Genomic DNA, 16628 nt, shown 5'->3' on the forward strand with positions numbered 1-16628 from the left:
ACAGACCTGTCGCCCTGACGTCTGTGGTCATGAAGTCATTTGAGAGACTGTGTTGGCCCACCTGAAGGACATCACTGGACCCTTTCTAGATCCCCTTCAATTTGCGTATCAAGCAAACAGGTCTGTGGATGATGCAGTCAACATGGGATTGCATCATATCCTGCAACATCTGGACAGACCAGGGACATATGCAAGGATCCTTTTTGTGGACTTCAGTTCGGCTTTCAACACCATCATCCCAGCTATTCTCCGGACTAAATTATACCAACTCTCTGTTCCCACGTCTATCTGTCAGTGGATTACCAGCTTTCTGACAGACAGGCAGCAGCTTGTGAGACAGGGGAAATTCACTTCCAGCACCTGTACAATCAGCACTGGTGCCGCCCAGGGATGTGTGCTCTCCCCACTACTCTTCTCCCTCTACACCAACGACTGCATCGTCAAGGACCCATCTGTCAAGCTCCTGAAGTTTGCAGACGATACCACTGTCATCGGCCTCATCCGAGATGACAATGAGTCTGCATACAGAAGGGAGGTTAAACAGCTGGCTGTCTGGTGCAGTCAAAATAACCTTGAGCTGAACACGCTCAAAACGGTGGAAATGATTGTGGACTTTATGAGGAACCCCCCAACACTGTCTCCCCTCACCATTCTAAACAGCACTGTGGCAGCAGTGGAGTCACTCAGGTTCCTGGCACTACCATCTCACAGGACCTGAAGTGGGAGACCCACACTGACTCCATTGTGCAAAAGGCCCAGGAGAGGTTGTACTTCCTTCACCAGTTGAGGAAGTTCAACCTGCCACAGGCGCTGCTGATACAGTTCTACTCAGCGGTCATTGAGTCTGTCCTCTGCACTTCAATAACTGTCTGGTTTGGTTCAGATACGAAATCAGACATCAGAAGACTACAAAGGACAGTTCGGACTGCTGAGAGGATTGTTGGTTGCCCCCTGCCCTCCCTTCAAGAACTATACACTTCCAGAGTGAGGAAAAAGGCTGGAAAAATCACTCTGGACACCACTCACCCTGCCCACTACCTTTTTGAACTGTTGCCTTCTGGCCGACACATCAGAGCTCTGAGCAGCAGAACCGTCAGGCACAGGAACAGTTTTTTCCCCCAGGCTATCCATCTCATGAACAGTTAAAACTGCCTCTTTGAGCAATAATTAATGTGCAATACCCAGCTTAGTCTTTTTATATTATCCAACACATCCTACCTCTTCTGCCATTACATTCCCTTGCACTGTACATAACCGATTTGTATTTAGATTTGCACTACGTATGTGTATGTGTGTGTGTGTGTGTGTATGTATATGTATGTATACATATTCATATTTGTGTATATATGTATGTATGTGTATGTGTGTATATGTATGTACACTACCGGTCAAAAGCTTTGAAACACTCATTCTTTATTATAATTTTTTTTTTTTTTTTTTCACATATTAGAATAATAGTAAAGTCATCAAAACTATGGAATAACATAAATGGAACTATGGGAATTATGTTGTGACTAAACAAAATCCAAAATAAATAAAAACTGTATTATATTTTAGCATCTTCAAAGTAGTCACCCTTTGCCAAGAATTTGCAGACATGTACTCTTGACATTTGCTCAACCATCTTCTTGAGGTATCACCCTGGGATGCTTTTTAAACAGTATTGAAGGAGTTCCCATCTATGTTGGGCACTTATTGGCTGCTTTTCTTTATTATTTGGTCCAAGTCATCAATTTCAAAAACGTATTTTTTTATTTTATTAAATTGTAGTTACATAATTACATAAATATGGTGGCACAATTATACTTTTTGTCTACAAAATTAATTTCCAACATTTAAGCATATGCCTTCAGATCAATCGATTTTTAAGATCATGAGAAAAATTTCAGTCATGTATTTCAAAACTTTTGACCGGTAGTGTGTGTGTATGTGTGTGTATGTATGTGTGTATGTATGTGTGTGTATATATATATATATATATATATATATATATATAGTCTATTGTGTATTCTATATATACTTTTTTCTTTTCAATATTTATCAATTTTTTATTCAATTTTAATTATTTTTTAAAAGTCTTGTTGCTGTTATTGTATTGTTGTGTACTGGAAGCTCCTGTCACCACAACAAATTCCTTGTATGTGTAAGCATACTTGGCAATAAAGCTCATTCTGATTCTGATTCTGAAAATGGGAAGATGATGGGAAGTTTACTCTGAATTGCTGTCCTGTGACAGAACACAAGGGCAATTGCGCTTCAGACCGTACACTGAATGGCGATTTTTCGCATGCGCAGTTTTAAGAGTTTCCATATGTTTCAGTGTGAGCAAGAAAAAAAATTGGAAAATGCTTTCAAATGTATCCGGATTAAAATGGAGGAAGCCTCAGGGTGTTTAATACCTGAAGAGCTGCCACTGCTGGAGGAAGAGTCTGAGTCACTAGACGAATCAGAATCGCTCTCACTGCTGTCACTGTCAGACGAGGAATCTGAGGATGAGGAGGAGTCTGAGGAAGATGAGGAAGAATCAGATGATTGCACATCCTGATTCTGGGTCATGATCATCTTAGGAGCATTCTTCAGATGTTCTCTAAGCTCATCCCTGAGGAAGGACAGCAAAATCAGGGTTGCTGCAGAGTTTTTAAAATCAATCAATTTAAAACCTTTTTAAAGACCAGAACAAATCAAATTAATACCGTATCCCCATACCAAAACAAACCAAAACAATCTCAAAATAAATCATGCATCACAGACTCTTACTTAAACAGGCAGGGGCACACATTCAACATGGCCTTAACATTGCTAATCAGTAAAACAGTGTAGGCTATATGCAAGTTTAAAATCCTCAAGACATGTTTTCCACATATATATCACATTAAAATTGGTTTATGTACCATTATATAAATAGATACAAATTAGAGGTCAACCGATACTGGATTGTGCTGATTCGATAATGTGTTGAAAGAAAGCCAGTTAGTCTGCCAATAGTTTTTTTAAATTGGTAACCTATATTAAATGTTCTTAGTATTTCCTTCCTGTGATGGGGAGGGCCAGACAGAGTCCAAATGTAATTAAATTCCAGATGCACTTTATGGGGGGAGGGGGCACTTTTAAAGGCACTTTATCTTTGAACTACACCAGGGACTCTTATTTTGAAATGTATGCGCTTGGCTGCTTCCAGCTGCTCATTCAAACAAATAAGGGATATAAAACGTGCACTCCTACAATAATCTACAACGTATTACAATATAAATTATTAAAAGTAAACATTGACATATTTCATCAACACTACTACATCATCATCAACAGCTGGTCTTTAGTGATAGCTTGTCATAAATTTCCAATATAGCCTAATGATTGCGAACTGCTCTGCAACAGCTGAAAACACAAGCCCCCGTGTTCTTGGAGAAAATACAGTACCGCGTTTTCACTTTGAAGGATGCAGCGCATGCATTTATTTATTTAAATCATATTCTTTTGAATTTTGATAATCACATTAGGTCATGTCACGATTCCATCCGCCCCGAAATTTAAGACCACTTTAAATAAAAATATTGGGGGGTTCCTCCTAAATACTTTTGTTATATCATTTAAGATATTTAAGACTTTTTATGACCTTAAATTGTGGAAAACTGAATTTATGACATTTTAAGACTTTTTAAGGATCTGCTGGAACCCTGAAAACCACCAACAGAAACAGATGAATGTTTTTTCATTGTTAACTATCCCAGCTTTATATGCAGTGACAACTATAAGTAAGCTATTCGTAGGTTGATTTAAAAACTGATGATTTTAAAATGTCCTAACTAATCCAACATAGCAACATTATCTCAATCATTAACTTAAGTTGACTATCTGTTTGTCCATCAGTCTAGGGAAGTGTTTTGGACACCTGTTTGAAAACGGTAATTCTTGTTGCAATTCCGTTTGGTGACACTAGTGGTGCAGAAATTCTAAATTTTATTAATGACTATAACCACATTTATGTAGCTGACCCAAAAACAGAAATTCCACAGGTACTTACGTAAGTCCTCCAAGGCCAATAGATGTAAAGAAATTAATAGCAAATCTTGTGTTTCTTGGGTTGTCACGTGGGAACAGACCCTCGAAGAATGGCTGTAAAGTCCTAAGAAATAAACAATGAAATGGTCCATTTTACGGCTTTGAGATTCAATAATAAATGTTTATCATAATTGTTTCTGAAGAAATTATAGTACACACAGAGGAGCACTTACATGTCCTTTAGTCTCTCGTTCAGTCTAGGCAAACCCATATAAGCACAAAGCTCTTGGAACAAAATTTTCACAAAGATTCGACTGGAAGAAGTTGTCGTGTCTTCACTCATTCTTACACATTCAAGGACCTAAGAGAAAACATCGCATTTAACTGCAAGGCCAAGCAATTCCAGCCTAAAGCCAGATATATTAACTCATCAAAAATCAGCATCGGGAAACCGATAACATGTCCAGCCATATTGATGAGTTGTTTTCTATAATGTAATTACAGCTTGAGGGATGCATTATTTTATAGGTCACGTCTGAAAGCCTATGCAGCAAATGTAAAGAAGAAACAATTAGAGTTACTCACACTCCATGGAACGGAGTCCGTGTAGAGGAGATGAGCAAACATTCGGGCAACATTGCGCAGTTTGTTCGTTTCGAGGCGGTGGATGGTCTCATACTGCTCCTGGAAGATGCCTTCAAAACTCTCCATGTATTCTTTCTTTAGCAGGCAGAACCTCTACATTAAATGTGAAAATATCAGATGAACAATGAAAAACAACTGCTGAAATCTCACACCAAAATTGCTTATGAGGTAGTTGTCACTTTAAATATTCATAAATCTAAACAGAGAATAATGTTGCTTTTACATCATGTCAGAATTTTTTTTAATTATGAGTTCCCACGATGTAAAAAAAAAAAAATGCTCACAACTTTGCAGTATTCATAGTTAGGTGTTTCTCTAACTTTGGGCAATTTCATATCCCAAGGGTTGATCTTTATTAAAACTAACAGATTTCAATTTTCTTTTTGTTATCTGAAGGTCATATTAAAACGTATTTTTTATCAGCCCATTATCATTTATTTTTGGTACTTTTCAAATGTTTACTGTACAATAAATTTATGTATAGATTTTATTGTTTTAGCCTTGTCCCAGATCCAGACATTCAATATTAAACTATTTAAATCCATTCTAAAAAATATTACATGTTTAAAACTATGATCATCTACACAAAGGGTGAAATAAACATAGATTATTTAAATGTTTATTGTGTAAAAATGATTTCTACCAATTTAAAAAAAAATTTTGTTATGACTGTCCCACAGTTGTGGTGCCTTTTCCACCACACCAAACAATTTGCCCCTATTAACGTTTTTAAAAAAGTTAGTAAACTTGTTACCCAGTCGACAAAATTTTCAGTGAAGAGCATGCTTGAGATGAAATATGAGACAAGTGATGTTTGAAGAAAACAAAGAAAATGTAAGGTAAATATCAATTGTGAGTGTTTTTATTGAGCATCTATTCCAATCTAGCAGTAATTTTGCCAAATTGTGCAGAAAATGTGAAAATATTATTTAACTGTGTGTATTTCAGACACATAAAATGTTAGCTATGAAATTAGTCTTAGCAAAAGGAGTAAGATGAAAAACTTTAACACTGTTGTGTATTGTTAGTAGACAAATTTAACTAGTAAGAGTGTGAAAAATGTTTTATGGCTTCTTAAAAAAAAAATTAACAAGACACTCTAGAATTCTAAAGAGACTGAAGTTGAATAAACACAATTACAAGTTGGAAAGTTAGATTTTTATGAATGCTCCGACTTTTCTTACTTGACCATTGTGACATCAATTAAAAACCGCTACAAAGCCAGTGGCGTTGGTAGAATAAGTACGTTCGCATGCATTGAGCATCTTCTATTAATTTACTATTTATACTGTCTTAAAAATAACAAAGTTGTTTTTTTGTTTTTTTTATAAACCAGCAAAGTTGGATCCATTGAAGCATTATGCACACTGACATAGAAACAGAAATATCTGTGGTTATCCTAGGTTGTGAATAATCATAGAAGACAGAGAAGATAAAGACAGACTATGAGAGAGATGGACTTACCCCAGCCAGGAGGCCGAAGAACTTCTCGTACGTTCTTTGCTGGGCACAACAGTCCAAGATCATATTGCAGAGCTCTTTCTGTGGAAGAAACAGAGACATATAGCAATAACAAATCTCAAACATGGACCGAGCATCTGGGAATGGAGCATAAAGAAGTGTGGAGATGATCACAGCAGGTTGAAGACAATCATCCATTCCCAGCAATTCTCTATTTATACCCTCTAATACTCCATCAGCCTACTAATTTCATTCCTTCACCAAGATGCTCAAGATGATCAATTTAAAAACTGGAATTTGTGGAAATGTAACAGTGGATTTTTTCTTTTGTTGTTGGAGTAAATAGAAGTTTACCTCGCTTTAGTTTACTACCACGTTCCAAACCTGGAAATGTGAAAAGGGTCCATTACAAGCATAAGTGTTTCAGCAGAATTGGAGCTAAGCTCTGCATAAAGGTAGATCTCGGATATTTCTCAATGTGTGTTCTTATGTTCTCATGGACTCATTCGACATCATCACCCACAGCCGAAGTTCTATTCCAATCCTCAAGAATGCAAGTACAGAGAAGTGTTCTTGATTAGGCCGAATATCGAGGATGCATCGGATGGTGACTTGTGGGCAAAAACCCATTTAAAGTCACATGTATTGTTTTTTCCCCTTAAGAGATTCCAGCTCTAAGCTCACGAAAGTCTGACGACTCATGAGAGTCGTCATACTCCGTCAACATTTGTTGTTTTGTTGGGCATCATTTTAATAAGGTAATAAACATGGAGGAAACAAGTGTTAACAGACTTTATTCTTTAAACGTTTCACTAGTCAGTGAGTGCAAAACCTCAATGGTGTGATGATAATAATGCTGTCACAGCTGTGTGATAATGCCAGTAGTTCTCTCACTGGCTACAATTATGCAAAGATTACTACAATTGCGCAATCGGAAGATCACAGCACATCTCAAAGCTCCCAATAGATGCATTCTACTTCCTCCTGTCCTTTTGTGTTTGTTCTTCCAAGGTAGCATGGCAAGACTGCTCCTTCATAAGAATGCAAGTCCGTTCTCTGTGTTTTCGCATTGAGAAACACCACTCCACTTTTCCAGGACCATGATCGAGCATCCTGGATTAGATTCTGATTCTAATCTTTACATTTAGTTTCCACATCAGAGGCAATGATCTAAAAACAGTTCTCAGGACTCTTTCCTTAAAGGGACGTTCATACCAAAAGCATCCATCAGCTGCACTTTCCCGTTACATGAAACGGGAAGGATTACACACTTAAAAATGCTATTTAGCTATTCCCTCTTTGCGCCTGTGGCTCAGCTGAGCTCTAGAGGACTGCATAGACATCACTGTAGTTGTAACAATTCATCCAACTATGGTCTAAAGGAATGGCAGAATGATGGATGGATATTCCCATCACTTCTCTACTTATGCCATCTAATACTCCATCAGCCTATTGATTTCATTACCTCGTATCTTTCATAACTTTATATGTTCACAAAGGAGTACAGGTTTATGAGTAAGACAGGCATGCTCATGATCAAATTATATATTAAACCTGGATGGGCTGCAGCCTGACATCAAATTAGAGTTGGGTGAGGACTGACGGTAAGTCACTGTCAGTGCTTGGCACAAAATTTGAAAGCTCATTTTAGCATTTGAATGGGCATTTTTGTCTTAAATTCAACTAATATTCCAATTTAAAATCTTACGCTGACAGCCTTAGATCTCATACGGATTTCAAGTCTCTTTTCACCAAAAATCTTCTCTTCAGACCCAGCTCTCTCAAATTGTATTCAATTCAAATATGGTATGTCAAGACACATGGCGAAAGATGCGAGAAAGTTGAGTTCTGCCATCATCACGTCAAACAGCGTGACACATCTTGACATATTTAGGAATAGCTAAGCCATTCAAGAAATGACATTCATGCTTGTGGTCAATTCAAATATTTACATTTAGCCTGCTAGTCTTTCAAATGCCATTTGAAAGCTAGGGATGAGGGGAGGATTACCAGCGAATAATAACATTTGAAAGTTCAATCTTTTACGCACACAAAGCTAAAAGACATTTAGTATAGTGCAGTATGGTATCCCACATTTATGTTGTTTTTTTGTTATTGGAGCTCAACAGCCCAAATACTTATTTTCGTTGTATGGCCCTCACTTTAGGAGTAACATCTCATGCAACTTCAGTCTCAGCTCTGACTGCATGGATACATACAGATCTACAGGAACTGCAGCATGATGAATGGGCTTTGATTGACACAAATTTGATAGAAGCATTTCCCTCTGGACAGCCAGGACATTTTTTGAAGAGAGATATGAGGAAGAGCAAGAGGGAGTGTGTCTATGATGTGAAATCTGTAATCATGCACAGATGACCTGCCATCTGCTCTGAAAAAAACTGATGAAGAAAAAAAAAAAAAAAAAAAAAAAAAAAAAAAGGCAAAATGCCATTACTCTTTATTAAAGCAGCAGAACAAAAGCACAACGATAAATATTTAAAGGGATTTAAAGCTGAAGAGTGTAATTTCTGTGCCACTAGTTTCAATATATGTAATTGCAAAAATAATTTTTGCTTTTAAACAGGTTTCCCCATGGGCGAGCAACACTGAAACCCCGCCCTAAAAACATGCCATTGGCTGAGCCAATGTTGCTGTGTTGGGCTTGTTAGGATGCTCAAACAAGCAATACTACGATAGCGCCAGAGTATCAGTATTTACACTTTTTCATGAAATCAACCTACAAATGGCTTACTTATAGTTGTCACTGCATATTAAGATGGGATAGGACCAAATTTAACATAGCAAAAATAACACTTCAGCTTTAACCAATTAAACGAAACTTCAACTGTCTGAAAACTCTTTTCCTCTCAAATGAAATTGGCAATGCTGTCAAATCGAACAAACAGCACAAGGACTGAAAGCCAAACTCACCCCAAGACAATCAATAACCACTTACACTCCAGTTCATCCACAACATAATAAAAGTTCTATACTTAGAGCAAAAAAAGCTTTTGTAATGAAGAAAAAAAAAAACTTTATTGAACACATCACATCCACTTGCTAAGCCCCAAGTATCAAGGAATTAGAAGCTGAACCTCATAAAGAGACACAGTCACATATCAGACTATGAATGAACCCGGACACAGAACAGCTTTTCCTTAGTGTAATGGGTTCAGTACGATGACCTCTCTTCTTTCTAAATGGATGAGTACGGATTGAGTCTTGTTCACCTGACTCTATGGGACAGATGGAGAAGTGTGAGAGAGCTCTATGCTGAAGATATCTGCCCCCTCAAGAACGAGCTGGAAGATTCAATCAATAATTTCAAGGTGAGAAGGTGCGAATTGTGCAGAAGCAATATATTTTCCATTACAGCCGATTGGGTGATGAAAATACCCTGCAAATAGCTGAATCAAGCATTACTATTGCTATTGCTCACTTAAAGGGATAGTTCACCCAAAAATGAAAATTATGCCATTATATATATATAATAAACTACATTTAACTTGACACAGCATGCTAAAACACAGTGCTTATGACCAGAGATGCTGAAAAGTAGTGAGATGCAATGCACCCAAAGCTCTTTGCAAAAAATGAATCCTCATTTACTTAATGCCGACTCGTGCAGCTAAATTATGTCTCCACTAGCTGAACGCAGAGTCGGAGAATGATTCAGCCTGATTCATTCAATCTATACGTTTGTATGTGGCTGGGATGGGCCTCAGACATGTGGTTGAATAATGAACAGCCCATCTGTGAAACTGCATGATTCATTCCGCACAGTGATTTGTTTATTGCTAACAAGACCCATAATCACGCCATCAACTGTGCTGCCAGACAACGGCTGCTATGCGTAAATTGCCATTGCCTTTGCTAATTTTCATTTGCACCTCATCGAAACTTTGCACAATGAAACATTTTATGACCCTCTTCTGAAGGGCAACTTTGATGCGCTGGCACAGCTTAAATGAATAAAAGGCTGGAAATTAAGAGTCAGATTTCTTGTGATGAGATGGGCTGTAGTGTTTTCAATCATTTCTGCCCTAAACATTTCAATATAAACATCAACAGATCGAATTAAAACCATTTTCATTTTCAAATGGTGGGCTTTGGCCTTCACTTTTCTGAGGGTGAAGAGAAATAAACCTCAGGAGAATAATAAATGTCCCTTATAAACTCTGAAGGTTAAATTAAACAGTTGTTTAAGATACATGGATCTTGATGCGAATGAAATGAGCCTGTAATAGACAGAAGTACAGTCAGTTTTATATACTTTTCTAGTTCACATCTCATTTTTACAACCCAGTTTTTTGCTGAGTTGAATTTTGTTTTTGATAAGTTTTGTAGACTTTACGATCAACACAAAAGGTACACAACAGTACAACCCATTGAACGAACTGTATTTTTATTACTTCACAACCTCATTTACATTTGCAACAAATTAAAAGTGTTGCAAGTGATTCCAGCTGTTTTGTTAACTTCAATACGAACTCTGTCTGATATCCATTCTATATAGTTCATCAGTTCTAGAATGTTTTAATGTCCATATTTTTGTAAAAACTGGAAACCAAACATGTTGTAGACTTCCTGTTGCAGACTGTAAACAAAATCCTCCCTAACAGTGACAACTGCCAATCAGTGGAAGCCTTATGAGACATAAAGTGACATTCCACCTAATAGTCACCATCATTACATGTCAAGATAATGACATCATCCGGAGGCATTTTCCTTTAACAGAAAAGCTAGTTTATAATGACAGAAAATGTCACCTCTAATGTTCAGCCCTGGATTACAGCTGATATGACGGTTTCCTTCTACAAGGTACCCATGCTTACTGACCGATGACTTTTCATAACTTCTCCAAGACAGTCAATTGTGATTACTGGATTAGGCAGTTTAAATCAGACTGTTTCTTACCTTAAATAACTCATTAAAATATTTGAGCAGAGCATGCATGACTGGAATAATGTATATTCACTTCAGAAATTTCTATGAATTTTAAATATTTTATACATTTCCATTATTTTTCTCCTGATATTTCCAAGTTTTCAATGACAACTGAAATCATTCTGACAAATTTGTGAATCGGTTTGTCTGGGTCATCGAAAAGAACCAACTCAAAACAAAGATTCCGGCATAACTGTGGTTTTGCAAGCAAATTCTACTCAACAAAAGAGCAAAATACACTATTTTAGAGCAGAGGAAAAACTAGAAAATATATTCCCTTTAGATAAATACATTTTAATAATGAACACGACTTTTCTAGGCCTAGAAATCCTAATTTATAAACGCCTGGTATTTCCAGGTTTTCCATGATAGTCCCTTTAGGAGCAAGGACAGTTCACTGTGTAGAAACAGTCACTATAGACTGCCCAAGGACAGTTTATTCTGGTTCTATGTCTCAGGAGGGACAACGCAGTAGGTTCCAATGACGCGAACCAATATGTGCAATAGGAACACCTTGCATAGCGTGACGTCCAAACGAGGGACTGTGTTCGTTGTTTCTCATTAAAGGGAATTAACTTTAACGGCATGCGTCACACAGTCCATTAATCATATGACTGAAATCAGGATGACATATCAAATCAAGCCAGAATACATACAGTACCAGTCAAATGTTTGGACACACTCATTACTCGTCATTGCTACTATTTTCCATTTAAGACTAATAATAAAGTCATCAAAACTTTGAAATACCAAAATGGAAGTATATGAATTATGTAGAGAACAATTTTAAAATCATAGATTCCGCAAAGTAGCCATTCTTTGTCTACACAAAAAAATATTTTATTATTATTATTATTATTATTATTTCAATTTCATAACACATTTCCATTAAAATGAATTGAGAAATCTTTAACAAAATACAATTTAAAACCCTAGTTATTTTACGTTTTATTAATTTAATTTGGTTACAGATTACACAATTAAATTTGACGGAAATTTATGAAATTAAAATGTAATCTTAAATATAGGCTAAAATATTATTATTATTTTTAAAATATTTTTTTTTTTGTAGATTCCTCCTGGGAGTTTCCATGTCTCCTGGCCACCGATTGGTTGCTTTTCTTTCACTATTCAGTCCAAATGTATTATTATATTTGTCTACGAAACTAATTTCAAGCATTTGAGTTGTAGATAAAAAAAATTTAAGCTAATGAAATACAAATTCAGTGTCCAAACTTTTTAGTGGAGGAGCATGTTTTATGTTACATTATATGTTAATGTAACAGAGGGGTCTATAAAAGCGTACAAATTAATTGGCCATACGAAACCCCAGCCAAAATTTCAGATTCCCAGTTTCAGATGTCTAGTTCCTATAATAACTTATTTATCAAACAGTGATGTTAAGGAAACCAGAGTAGTTCACGTGTTTGCTCACGTGTGCAGAGAGACTGGGGAGTTTGAGCCGGGAGAGGCCATGCAGGCTCAGGTAGGTAGGTAGGTGTGTGTGTGTGTGTGTGTGTGTGTGTGTGTGTGTGTGATGATGATGCAGAGGGCTGTGGTAGGTCTGGACATGAGCCAGGTTCTGGCAGCTCTTACTTATCCAAGTACGCACCACCGCCAACAAACTGGCAAACACGAACACTTCCTTGCAATGAGGTAATCATTTAATCATCTATTTATAGATTGATTTACTTGCTTATAAACATCATCCATTATTAGCTCAAAATATTCTCATAAAATTTCTTGATGTCTGATTTTGTGTGTAAACAGTATGTTAAGAAATATATTAAAAGCAAAAACTGTAAAGAAAAAAAAGATCTGAAATTCTTGACAGAAATGCCAGTGTTTGCACCGCAGCAAAAGAATAGTGCTGTTGTTTTTGGCTTTGGTTTGCTGCGTAAATGAAATGCTACAGAGCTGTTTTGCCAATGTCATGACTTTCGTTTTTCCATGGATCTCAAAGATATCATCAGATTTACCTGGTTATGAGTGGATTTTATTGATGTCCTGCTCAGCCTAGCTGACATACGTTTGCATGATTATGGGGCATACGTAGATGCATCTCCCCTCCCAACCTGCTCTTGGTTTGTGCAGAAGGCCTGAGAGATATGATAAAGAGATTTGTAAGATGCTACCCCCGTTACAAAATCTTTCTCAGGCCTACAAGCGCAATGTCCCTCAGGCCTACAAGCACAATGTTTCCATCTTGTTCACGTCGCTGGCTCTTTTCTCAAATGGCCAAAAGAAGCCAAGGTGATGGAAGGGAGCAAGGGGGACTATTTCTATTTTGGCCCATTTTCACAATTCAATCATATTTGATTCAGTTCATCTTTGCAGAAATTACTTTCAAAAAAGGCCAAAACATCATCATGACTGTGGTACATTTGTTGACATGACATATATGCTCCAGGGACAACACAGAGACTTATCTGTACTTAAATCTAGATTGTAAAATACAAAAATAGCGCCTATACTTGGAATAAGCAGGGAGAGTGGACTCAGGGGATCGAATCCAGATAACAAAATCTCTAAAAAGGTCAAACGGGCTAATTATCGACTGAAAGTCAAGATAAAAAATTTGCTAAGAGTAGGGTTGGGTGTAATAGCTTAAAAAAAAACTCAATCAATGATTTAAATAATTTTGACAATATTCAGGATATATAGAATCCTGAATAGAGAATCAATTAATTGAAACAGACAGTTTGAACTGATTCACAGAAATTAATCGAACTTAGCAACTCTAATGGAGATCGACTGATGATCGGTTTTACCAATGTTTTTAACAGATATTTAAATTTTCTGCTTGATTGGTTATAATTTTTTAAATATCAAATCTACGATAAATGGCACCATCTGGTGGGTGTGTATATAATATATACACTCACAGAGCACTTTATTAGGAACACTTTGGTCCTAATAAAGTGCCCGACTTGGTCTTCTGCTGTTGTAGCCCATCTGTTAAAGGTTCAACGTGCTGTGCATTCTGAGATGCTATACTACTCACTACAATTGTGCAGAGTGATTATCTGAGTTACTGTAGACTTTGTCAGCTCGAACCAGTCTGGCCATTCTCCGTTGACCTCTCTCATCAACAAGGCATTTCCGCCTGCAGAACTGCCACTCACTGGATGTTTTTTACATTTGCATTTATGCATTTTGCAGACATGTTTATACAAAGCGATTTACGTGCATTCAATGCATACATTTGATCAGTTTGTGTGTTCCCTGGGAATCGAACCCATGATATTGGTGTTGCTAGCACTATGCTCTTCCAGTTGAGCTACAGGAACCATGTAGGAACCTTTTTGTTATTGGCACCATATTGAGTAAACTCTAGAGACTGTTGTACATAAAAATCCCAGGAGATCAGCAGTTACAGAAATACTCGAACCAGCCCGTCTGGCATGCCACGGTCGAAATCACTAAGATCAAAATTTTTCCCCATTCTGATGGTTGATGTGAAATTAACTGAAGTTCTTGACACGTATATGCAACATTTTATGCATTGCACTGCTGCCACACAATTGGATGATTTGGTAATCACATGAATAAGTAGGTGTACAGGTGTTCCCAATCAGGGTTAGGGAGTAACAGAATACATGGAACAGGATTACGTATTTAAAATACAAAATATAAGTAACTGTATTCCACTACAGTTACAATTTAAATCATTAGTATTTAGAATACAGTTACATTCAAAAAGTATTTTGATTACTGAAGAGATTACTTTGCATTTTATTGTCATTTGTTTCATTTAATATTTAGTCCTTTCAGATGGAAAACATTTTTACATATAAATGATGTGATCCAAAGTGCATTTGAACAGCGGTGAAACACTTTATGATGTGTTACATTCATACGAGCAGACAGAGAAGTTAAGTAAGTTTGGAGCAGAAGAAATAGAAATAAACCTTGTGTAAATTGTCAGCTTTACGCTAAACTAAAATGCTGTTTCTAGCCATTTTACATGCACGTTACCAGGCACAATCTTATTTTATATCAAGAAAGTTCACATTAGATCATAATTTCTTTTTTCTAGTAAGACCTTTGATATTAGGGCAAAAATCGTATTCTTGATAATATTTTTTGTATTGTTTTCCTGTAAAAATATTTAAAAATAAATTAGATTTATCTTGTTTTAGAAACAACACTGCATAAGATATTTTGGTTTTTCAGAAAATGTATTTTTAACACGTGTATTTTGTCTTACTGTACTGGCAGAGTTTTTATAGTCAAGACAAGTAAAAAAAAAAATCTACCAGTGCTGAAGAAGTAATCCAAAGTATTTAGAATACATTACTGACCTTGAGTAATCTAACGGAATACGTTACAAATTACATTTTACAGCATGTATTCTGTAATCTGTAGTGGAATACATTTCAAAAGTAACCCTCCCAACCCTGTTCCTAATAAAGTGCTCAGTGAGTGTATACTGTATGGTATTACTTATTATTATTATTATTTATAGGCTACAATTATTAAATTTCAGTTTTGCATATTGGTTATATAAAGAAAAAAAATCAATATCAGTCGAACTCTTGTGCCATTTTTGCAACTGAAGTTTAAATCAGATACGCTTAAAACATACTTGCTAGTCTCAGGCCAAGAAGGGTTTGTGAAATTAGTCTAATGACAGAGTCTTTAGAAAACTTTCTCTCAATATTCTCAGTTGCTCAATTTAATATTACTAGCAAAATCATTACGGATATATTTTGAAAGTTCAATATATCGCCCATCCCTTGTTTTGAGCATGTGCCACAAATACAATATTTGCAGTTTTGTGATGCACAGCTCAGGTGGTGAACAAGGATTTTCACAAACTGAAAAGAACTGCCAGAGCACCGAATCACAACTTGATTCGTGAAACAGCAGGGTGACAGTCAAAAGCAGGCCATTTCAGGAGAAAGGTATTTAATCAGTTAAAATAGCAGGGAACACCCAGTTGCCATTAGCCAAAACAACCATTTATCCCCTCTGTGAAACTGCAAAACAAGGATAGTAAGATGACAAATGCTTCCCAAATGACCACAAAGGCACAAATTATCTCTGAGAATGAAAACAAATATTTAGAAAAAGTTAAAAACTCCCGATAAACAGCTGTGTGCAGGGACACGAGAATCAGATCTGCATGATTTTAGAGACAGCAGCAGCGTTTATTTACGTACCGTTTGGCTCTCGGGGAAATCCATTTTTATCAACTTGTGGGCACATTCTTCGAAGTCCAAGCTGTGAAAATAAAACACAAAAATGTGACCTTTTAAATTTCATCTGCTAATATGTTTCATCAGATATGTAATGAGCAACGTTGCAAGCTGTCAAATATATAATCCTCATAATAATAATTAATAAAGTACTATATTGTGTCTGTTTGGTAGAAACAATGGTTGCTTTGAAAAAAAAAAAAAAACTATTAATGCCATTATAGAACAAATACATAATTATCAAGATATTTATAGAGTATCATCAATAAGCTGAAAAATATCCATATATAATGTTTGCAGCCATATCGTCCAGCCCTACCATCCATTAAGTTGCAAATAATGAAAATTTGATCATCAAAAATAGTAAATTAT

At 36.4% G+C, this 16628-nt stretch overlaps 1 protein-coding gene across 1 annotated transcript in view; it reads right to left on the reverse strand.

Moving 5' to 3' along the window:
* cwc22 (CWC22 spliceosome associated protein homolog) overlaps positions 1 to 16628 on the reverse strand; it is a 64500-nt gene that overhangs the window by 7370 nt on the left and 40502 nt on the right. The window contains exons 15-20 of the mRNA XM_051709114.1: positions 16221 to 16281; positions 6109 to 6186; positions 4585 to 4737; positions 4233 to 4360; positions 4022 to 4123; positions 2400 to 2599 (exon numbers count right to left, since the gene is read on the reverse strand). Coding sequence (XP_051565074.1) covers positions 2400 to 2599; positions 4022 to 4123; positions 4233 to 4360; positions 4585 to 4737; positions 6109 to 6186; positions 16221 to 16281 — 722 coding nt within the window. The remainder of the gene's footprint in view (positions 1 to 2399; positions 2600 to 4021; positions 4124 to 4232; positions 4361 to 4584; positions 4738 to 6108; positions 6187 to 16220; positions 16282 to 16628) is intronic.

This window comes from Myxocyprinus asiaticus, chromosome 10 (genome assembly GCF_019703515.2).
Source record: "Myxocyprinus asiaticus isolate MX2 ecotype Aquarium Trade chromosome 10, UBuf_Myxa_2, whole genome shotgun sequence".
NCBI classification, from domain to species: Eukaryota; Metazoa; Chordata; class Actinopteri; order Cypriniformes; family Catostomidae; genus Myxocyprinus; species Myxocyprinus asiaticus.